At 48.5% G+C, this 9,916-nt stretch overlaps 1 protein-coding gene across 1 annotated transcript in view; it reads right to left on the bottom strand.

Annotated features, from left to right (window-relative positions):
* Wipi2 (WD repeat domain, phosphoinositide interacting 2) overlaps positions 1 to 4,298 on the bottom strand; it is a 39,337-nt gene extending 35,039 nt beyond the window's left edge. Inside the window, exon 1 of the mRNA XM_021162403.2 lies at positions 4,005 to 4,298. Coding sequence (XP_021018062.1) covers positions 4,005 to 4,078 — 74 coding nt within the window. The 5' untranslated portion in view covers positions 4,079 to 4,298. The remainder of the gene's footprint in view (positions 1 to 4,004) is intronic.
* Positions 4,299 to 9,916: the final 5,618 nt, after the last annotated feature.

Genomic DNA, 9,916 nt, shown 5'->3' with positions numbered 1-9,916 from the left:
AATAAATAAATAAATAAATAAATATATAAACATGAGCCTCAAGTGGATGGTAGACTTCCACTTCACTGTGAGAATGGGTAGCAGATCTGCCCCTCAGCTGCTAAGCCATCAGTCCAGAAAGGCCCTCCCCTGTCATTACCTTCACCATGACAAGGTCACACTTGATTATGCAGGTGAGTGGGACAAGCCACCACTGTAAACAGGAAGCTGACTGCCCCATGGGTACTATTAAGACCACAGCCAGGCCAGGTTCATGGAGAAACCAGCCCATGCCCACTGCAGACCTGTACCCCAAGTCCTGAGGCCTTTCAGAGTTATCAGAAGGAGAGCTCTTCTGTTGGCCAATTTTTTAGGGGCCTAACAATGTTCCCTCCAGAACAGCAGAGCTAGGAACCAGGTTGCCCTCGAACGTATCACAGGTTCTGTGGGTCATCATCCACCTACAGTCATCTGCAGTAACTTCTACAGCAAGCCTCCTGTTCGACTGTCTGCTCTGTAAAGCAGACAGGAGGCAGACAAGTTAAGGCTCAAGGGCTCTGAAATCTCCCTTCAATTTACAGGTAAATACAGAGGAGAGTGCCTTCCTTCTAGCATGGTGACTGGCAACGGAGGAAGTTCAGTGGAAGAAAGCAGTTAATACCTTTAGACCCTTTCTAACATGGAGGTGGGGGTTCCTTTATCCTAGCCCTCTGGGAACACAGGCTTAGAATAGGCACAGCCACCTCTCTGACTTCCCAAAATCCTCTGGAAAACCTTAGTCCTGATGAGTCCATGTGAGAATCCAGTGACCCTAGGCCAGTCATTCACTGGTTAGGTTCAACTTGGAAAAGCTAGAGTGCTCCAACCGACACTAGCCTGCCACTTTAAGCAGCACAGATGGAAATGGACAGCCGGGATGGGCTGCTCTTCCTGTCCTTTTCCATTGTTCTCCTTTAGAAACAAAAACAGTAAAGAACAGATCACACTGGGCTCACTTTTAGAATAAGCATAAAAAGAAAAACCTCTCAATATTTGAAACCATATCACCAGTACTAGAGATTAATGTAGTTTGGAGTTCAAGAAATATTTGAGCACTTAAAAAGAGGCATTGAAATTACTACAGAATGGAGGGGTGCATCCCCCACCCCCCCGCTTTCTCTGTGTAGCCCTGAATGTCCTGGAACTCACTTTGTAGACCAGGCTGGCCCCAAACTCCGCCTGCCTCTGCCTCCCCAGTGCTGGGATTAAAGGTGTGCGCCAGGACGCCCGGCTAGTACAGTGGCCCCCATTTATCCCTGAACACAGAAAATGGGATTCCACACAAGGTTTAACGCCTGGCTGAAAACTTTATAAAATTCCATGTGGTATATGTTTAAGGTATTTCTGCTCATGCATATCTGTATGTAGATGTATGTGTCCACAGAGGTTACAGACTAGGAGATGGGCATCTTCCTTTACTGCACTCCATCCTGTTATCTGAGACAAGGTCTCTTATGAACCTGGAGATAATTACTTTTGGATAGACGGGTAAGCCAGAAGGCTCTGAGGATGATCAAACTATAGTGTTCCTACACCTACACAGGCCCGAGTTACAGATAGATGCCCTGTCCCCCCATAACCCCTGACTGGCTTTCACATGGGTGCTGAGGAGCCAAACCCAAGTCCTCATGCCCCAGCTCCTTGTTTTCGATGTTGTCCCCCCCACCCCCACTTTAAACAAGGTCTCTCCATTCAGTCCTGACTATATAGGAATTTGTTATGCAAACCAGGCTGGCCTTGGATTCCTCCGGACTCTGCCTCCCAAGCAATGGGATTAAAGGTGTGCGCCACCACCAGACTCATTCCTCCTTTTAAAAAAATTCTGGCCGGGCAGTGGTGGCGCATGCCTTTAGTCCTAGCACTTGGGAGGCAGAGGCAGGAGGAATTTTGAGTTTGAGGCCAGCCTGGTCTACAAAGTGAGTTCCAGGACAGCCGGGGCTACACAAAGAAACCCTCTCTCGAAAAACCAAACCAAACCAAACCAAAAAACCCCAAAACAAACAAACAAAAAATTCTGGCTGGGCATGGTGGCACACACCTGCAATTCCACCACTTGGAAGGTGCTAGAGGATCAGGAATTCAAGGCTAGCAGGACATTGGCTTTTGGGGGTCATGGGGGGAGACACAGGGTTCCTCTGTGTAGCGCTGGCTGTCCTGGAACTCCAGAGCTCTGTAGACCTGGTTGGCCTTGGATTCAGAGATCCTCCTGCCTCTGCCTCCCAGTACTGGATTCAAGGTGCCTGTCACCAAGCCTGTGTTCACAGGTGCTCTAAGTCATGTCACTGCACTGAACTCCCTGCATAGCTCTAACCTACAATTCCTTCCAACGTAGGTTTCTAGATCTCTTTGGCAAGTCAAAAAATGACACAAGTCTTGTTTTTAAATACTAACTTCATAAACTAGTGGGTTCAGGGCTGAGGGAAGGGTGTCTCAAAATAAGTAAGTAATATTAGAATTTCCTAGTGATCCTCAAACCCTAATGGTTCAGAGGCCAAATCACTACTGGTTAGAAATGCTTTCCTCCCACCTGCACGGAGCCCGCTTATTCACCAGGCAAATTGCAACAGGTTGTCCCTGTAGCCTTTGTTGTGCTGGCTTTAGGACACGACACAATCTTTAGCAGCCTGAACGTGTGAGGGGTACACACCTGCCAGTGTGCATACACTTGTTTGGAGGTCAGTGGTTTAGGCCAGGTGTCTCCCTCTTTATTTACCAAAGTAGGGTCTCTTCCCTGAACCCCAGAGCTCACTGACCCTGCTCATCTACCTAGCCAGGGATCTGCTGGGATTATAGACAGCTGCCTAGCTTTTCTATGGGTGCTGGGATCCCAACTCTGGGCCTCAGAGTTGTGTGACAAGTGCTTTATCCACTGAACCATCTCTCCAGTGCCCAGGTCCACTATTACTTCTGCACTCAGTGTCTTTAGCATTCTGTTCTAATGTAGAAAAGACCCAGTGTGTTACAACGGAAAGAACACCAGGAGAGCGACCTCAGGGGATGAGAACCCAAGCCTGCCCCATCCCACTATTAACCAACTTTAAGATCCTGACAGACTCTAGCCCTTTCTAAACTTCACGGTCTCATTTGTGGCTGGTCCCAATTTCAGGACAGCTCCTCCTTCTTGAGATCATCTGAAGGTCCAACTGAGCACCTGTTGCACCTCCCTACACACAGGTACTTGCTGTTCTCCAATCTAACTTTTAATTGAGAAAAAACAAAAGCCTCAGTCCCTGCCTTGCTAATGCTATTGTGCCAGTAGCGACCAACTACTTAGTGTGATGCCAAGTGACCCATTCCTCCTCCTCTTACATCACTTCCTCTTACTCACTTCCCAAGATGGCTCTTCTCCCTTCCAGTCTCATAACTCATCCATCCTTCATCAGAAACCTCATCTATTACCTACCTTCCAGGTATGCCAACGAGGCAGCCTTGAAGAACCAGATCGGGAACTACAGCAGTTCAGTCCGGTAAAACAGTGGACCAGTACGAAGGTTCTTTTTCACCCTAGGAATAGCCCACCTCACCCCCTTTTGAAGCTCCCAGACCCCTTGAGAATAAAGTCTCAGATCGAAGGCCTGGGTTACTACTGCCGTTTGGTCCTTGTTTGGAGGAGACCAAAGTTACTTGCCAGAAAGGTCGGCAGAGAAGAAATAAGAAACAGAAAAAGAAAAGCCATGAAAAGCGACAGAAGCACTGAGGATACAGATGTATAGAAAGGGGGAGGGAGGCGGGCGATGCCCAGGATGGCCGCAAAACCGAGTCCGGGTGACAGGCGCAAACCAGCGTGCACAGTTCCTTCCCAACTTTGCGAAAGGCCAGGTCTCAGGACAGGTGGATGGGGCCACCCCGAGTTCCATCACCTCCCCCGGCCCAGGAGGCAGCAGCGCTCGAGCGGCCGCGCGGGCTCAGCACGCCCCCCGCCCATACCCCTCAGCCTGACCCAGCCCTGGCCTCTGCCCCGGCCCCGCGTCCGCGCCCGGCCTTACGTGTTATCCTGGTTGAAGTTGGCGAACAGCAGCTGGCCGGCGCCGGCCTCTCCGCTCTGGCTCGCCAGGTTCATGGCTGCGAGCGCGCGACGGCCTCGGACCCCCCTTGGCGGGAGCGCGCGCAGCTCGACTCGGGCGACCCGCGGGAGCACGCTACACTCAGTATCGACGCCCGGTCCGGCAGGTCGCCCCGCTCGCCGCCTCTCGCTGCGCGGGGACCAACTGCCGCCTCATCCCGTCCCCACTCTTGTTTATGCTCCAGAGCCGGGACGGGCTGCGCGCTTGCGCGGTCCCGCCCACCCTCGCGACGCACGGCGGCGTACGGCGCAGGCCCGCTGCGTAGGCCCCGCCTCTTCGCCGCAGGCATCCGCCGGTGTTTCCGGTCGACTGCGCATGCATAAAGGTGCGCTGGGGGTGCGCCTGCGCGTGGCGGAGAGTGGGCGGGGCCTTGCTGTCTGCGAACGGCGAGGTACCTCGTTGGTCCTGGGTGGTTGGTTGGTCATTGTTCTAGGAACTTAGGCGCACCGCGTTGCTCGAAGAGAATGTCGCACGTCCGTTTTGCAGATTTGAAAAGCGAGGCTCAGAACAGCAAACGATTTGCCAAATGTTGGATCTGAGACTGGAAATGACTTTTCCAAGGCGCGTGCGGTCACGGTCCTTGGGACAGGATTCTACTTTAAATGTATTAGTCCTTGCAACAGTCTATGGGAAACACCTTTCTCTCCTTCCCGCTGCTCCCCTTCTTTCCTTTCTCTTCTTCCTTTCAAGTGGATAGAAATGCCCTGGTGGCGAAGGTCCTGGAGAAGAGCGAAACTTGTTCTGTGCTGTTAGAACTGAACCTCTAGGCAAGAGGCTGGTGGTTCCCAAGAGCAGTGTGGGAGACAGAGACCCTGTCTTGAACCCCCCCCCCCCAATAGCCTTTAAAATGGTTTGTTTTAGCCTTTGGAGACCTTGGCTCTTCTGGAGCTCACCATCTTAATCTTCAACGCATAGAAATCTGCTGCCATCTGCCCTCCGTCCTCTGCCCTCTGGTGCTGGAATTAAATGTGCTACGATTCCCAGCTTTCCTTTTTCCTTTTTTAAATGAATTCTTTAAGAATTTCATGGGCTGGTGAGATGGCTCAGTGGGTAAGAGCACCCGACTGCTCTTCCGAAGGTCCAGAGTTCAAATCCCAGCAACCACATGGTGGCTCACAACCATCCGTAACGAGATCTGGCGCCCTCTTCTGGAGTGTCTGAAGACAGCTACAGTGTACTTACATATAAGAATTTCATGCAAAGCATTTTGATCATATTCAACCTCACCACCACCCAGACCCACTCTTCCCTACCCACCCAACTTTGTGTCTTTTTTTTTTTTCGGTTTTTCTTTTTTAAACCCACTAATTCCATTTTGTGTTGCCTATATATATATATATATATTTTTTTTTTTTTTTTTTTTATCAGAGATCATACATACCCTTGAAGGAAACTGATTCCCCGTTCCCAGCAGCTACCAGTTAACAACAGCTTAGCTAGGCGTGAGGCTTCATGCTCATCTCTCTGATACATACATCTTGCCTGGCTTGGCTTGCACAGGTCTGGTATATTCTGCCGTGAGTTCATGTGTATAGCTGCCCCGCTAGTCCAGAAAACACTGTTTCCTTGACAGTATCCAGGGCCTCTGGCTCTTATAGTCTTTCAGACTCTTCTACAGTGGTCCTTGATCACTGGGAGGAGGGGTGTGGTATCTGTGGCTAGTTGTGGGCCTCTGTGTCAATCACCATCTTCTGCAAATAGAAGCTTTTCTGATGAGAGCTGAGAGATGCATTTCTCTATGGATGTAACAATAAGGGGTCACTTAAATACTATGTCCATTCAGCAGACTAGTGGTGGTAGGGCCCTCCCCTAAGGTCTGTGTCCCACCTGCCCACAGGTTCTCCGCCTTGACAATGGTTCTGGATATGGGTTTCATTTTGTGGACCAGGCCTTAAATCCAATTAATATTATTGGCACAAGGAAAGACTTTCTGAACAGGACCCCAGTAACCTAGGCATTAAGACTAACAATTAGGGCTGGTGAGATGGCTCAGTGGGTAAGAGCGCCCGACTGCTCTTCCGAAGGTCCAGAGTTCTAATCCCAGCAACCACATGGTGGCTCACAACCATCTGTAACAAGATCTGGTGCCCTCTTCTGTCTTCTGAAGACAGCTACAGTGTACTTACATGTAATAAATAAATAAATCTTTAAAAAAAAAAGACTAACAATTAATAAATGGAACCTCAGGAGACTAACAAACTTCTTTACCACAGGATATCATCATTTGAGTGAAGAGGAAGCCTTCAGAACCGGTAAGCAACGTTTAGAAGCTAAACACCTGGCAGAGGGTTTCTATCAAGAATATACAAAGACTGAAGAAAAAAATATCAGAAAGTAACCCAATTAAAAAATGGGGCATGGAGATCCAAGTGCTGGTGCATGGGTTTAATCCCACCACTCAGAAGGCAGAGGCAGGAGGATCTCTGAGTTAGAGGCCAGCCTGGTCTACAGAGTGAGTTCCAGGACAGCCAGGGCTACACAGAGAAACCCTATCTTGAAAAAAAATCACCCCCCTCCCTAATGGGACATAGACCTGAACATGAAGTCCCTAAAAGATGAAGCAGAACCAGTCAGGAAACATTCTTTTAAAAGTTCAACATCCTTAGCCATCAGGGAAATGGAAATTAAAGCTTTGAGATTTCCTCTTACTCTCAGTCAGAACTGAGGCTAAGATTCCCCCCCCCCCCCCACGGATGCAGGGGAAAGGGCACCTTTACTTGCTGCTGCTGGGAGTTGCCAATGGCACAACCACCGTGAAAAATCAGCATGAGGTTTCCTCAAAAAGCTGGAAATAGATCAACTCCATACCTCACCTCTCCCACTCCTGAGCATGCACCGCAGGACCAGCTCTCACTACAGAGATCCCCACTCGTCTGTGTCCGATGCTGCTCTATTCATAATAGACAGGAAAAGAAACTGCCTAGATGCCCATCAGCTAATGAACGGATAATGAGAATGTGGTGTGTTTACACAATGGGTAGTAATCACCTGGTAAGAAAAAGTGAAATGTGGCTCACAGGTCAACGGATGGAGCCAGAAATAATCATTCGAAAGGAAGTCACCCAGACCCCAAAGACAAACACCCCAGGTTTTCTCCCATTTGTGGATGTTAGCTTAGAATCTCTAGGCATGTGTATTTCATTTGGAATACCCACAGAAGTTAAGAGATTAGGAAGGACCCATGGGTGGGAGCTTTCATGGAAGGGGAGATCAAATGTAGTGGTATAAAGAGGTAAAGGGGAATAACGGAGCAGGAAGGGTTAACTGGGTGGGGGGGGTGGGCATTCGGCATGGAGGAGGGAATATGGGGAGGGTCAACTAATGCTAAAGATTTTAGGGAAAGCCATATGGCAACTCGTTACTGTAGAAGCTTCCCATATTACACAGATATGCACATAGAAGAAGAGTTCAGTGGCGTTACCCTCTTAACAGGACAACAGAGCCCTACTAGACACCGCAGGCTAGTAAATAAAGAGCCCCATGCCGTGAGTGAGTCATCTCTTTCAGAGGCATTGGACAGTGAGGTCAAAAGGTTCCCAAGCGTGGCAGGGCTACCCTCCAGAATTTGATGGTAATATGCTTTCGCTGGAGATGCCATGTACTCAAAGTCTCAGAACGTGGGGGAATCCAGGTATTGACCTGGAAGTCTCATCCCTTCTGGCTATTCATAGAGCGTCCTTCCAGCCTTCACACAAATAGAAGAGCCTCTGCCCATTCCCTAAGTGGATAAGCAGTCGCCGGTCTTCCCCAGCTGTGAACCTTATGAGCTGTCTTACATGCCCACTGGAGCAACACTGGCACAAACGCTAAGGAAGTAGCCAAGATGGCCTTGTTGATAAAAGGACTTAATTCCCCCGTCTAACACAAAACCTAACTGGAAATTATTTTAAGCAGGCTTAACTAACGTGGGGACAATGACTTACCTAGGGTGGTTGGGGATAAAGAGATGACAAACTCACAGAGGCATGGACACAGAAAAGCTGGAGCTGTGTGGTCAGGGCTCTGATGGAGAAGCCGCAGTACCCAGGAAGCTCAGCGTCTTTGTTACACAGATGGGTGTGAGCAACCATCCTCCCTTCCCAGTGTCTCCATCCTCCCTTCCCAGTGTCTCAAGTGGGGCCTGGTTGTAGGCATGCACCACTTGCTTAGACATATTTTATTTCAATTAAACAAGCCATATCCTTATTTATTTTGAGACAGTTACTTATTTATGCTGCCCAGACTATGTAAATAAGGCTGGCCTCGAACCCTCAGAGATGTGCCCGCTTCTCTGTCTGGAATGCTGGGATTTAAAGGCATCACACATGGTTGTTGTTTATTTTGAAAAAAGATTTCAATTATTGCTTTATTGCCTCCAATTCACTATGTAGATAAAAATGACTTTGGATTCCTCACCGTCTTACCTTGACTGGACTGGGATTACAGGTGTGTAGCTCTACGCCCAGTTTTATGAGTTTATGTTGTGCTGGGAACCAAACCCCCGGCACTAAGCAAGCTAGCCAGGGCAGACACTCCAGCTGAGCTGCTATTTCAGGTCTCCAGGGTTTTCTTTGATGATGCAATTGAAAAGTCAAGTGTTTTTGAAATTTTTATGTTCTAAGTGGGTTCCCCCTCCTTTTTTCTCTCTCTGTCTTTCTTCTTCTTTTGGTTTTTTAAAGGCAGGGATCTTGCTTTATATCCCGGGCTATGCTTGACTTTCTGATGCATGTGCTTCAGCCTCCTGAGCTCTGGAATTATAGACATGCACCACCACACCCGGTTAATGAGGCGGTGGGAATGAAAGCCAGGCTCCATATATGTTAAGCAATTGCTCCCCCAAGTCCTGTTTATTGTTGCTTTGTTCTTTGAGACAGGGTTTCTCTGGGTAGCCCTGGCTGTCCTGGAACTAGCTCTGTAAGACCTAGGCCTTGAACTCATAGAGGTCTGCCTGCCTCTGCAGTGATCAAAGGCATATGCCACCACCACTTGGTTTAAGGTATCACCATTTTTAAGCCTGGCTGTTATCTGGGTGTGGTGCCCCACCTCTAATCCTCTAATCTAGTCATAAGTCTGAGACAGGAGGATGCACAACTTTGAGCTCAGCCTGGCCTACATGAGATCCTATCTCAACACACCAGTGGAAGACCCTGGCTTGAAACAAACCAACAAGCAAGTTTAGAGAGGTGAACAGGAGAGATTCAAGGCTAGCCTGAGGCATTTCAGAACCTGTTTCAAAGCAAAACAGTAAAAAAATTCTGGCTTCTTAGCACATCTTTTTTTTTTTTTTTTTGCCAAAGTGGTTTAGGGCGCTCAGATTTTTTTTTTAAAGATTTATTTATTTATTTATTTATTTATTTATTTATTTATTTATTTAATGTATATGAGTACACTGTCGCTGTCCTTCAGACACTCCAGAAGACAGCATCAGATCCCCATTACAGATGGTTGTGAGCCACCATGTGGTTGCTGGGAATTGAACTCAGGACCTCTGGAAGAGCAGTCAGTGCTCTTAACCACTGAGCCATCTCTCCAGCCCAGGGCTCTCAGATTTAGTCAAAGGTATTTTGGGTTTTTGTTTGTTTGTTTGTTTATTATTGTTGTTTGTTTTGTGTTTTTGGCTTTTTTGAGACAGGGTTACTCTGTGTAGCCCTGGCTGACCTGGAACTTGCTCTGTGGACCAGGCTGGCCTCAAACTCTGCCTGCTTCTGTCTTCTGAGTGCTGAGATTAAAGGTGTTTACCACCACCCCTGGCATGGTCAACGTCTTTAACAAGGATCTGTTCCGGTGATCTAGTGTCCTGGGTCTGGGTAAGCATGGGAGCATGGCCAGGTACACCCATGGCTTATCTGCTCCTG

Source organism: Mus caroli, chromosome 5 (assembly GCF_900094665.2).
Source record: "Mus caroli chromosome 5, CAROLI_EIJ_v1.1, whole genome shotgun sequence".
Lineage (NCBI taxonomy): Eukaryota > Metazoa > Chordata > Mammalia > Rodentia > Muridae > Mus > Mus caroli.
This window is presented reverse-complemented; position numbering and strand designations above follow the sequence as displayed.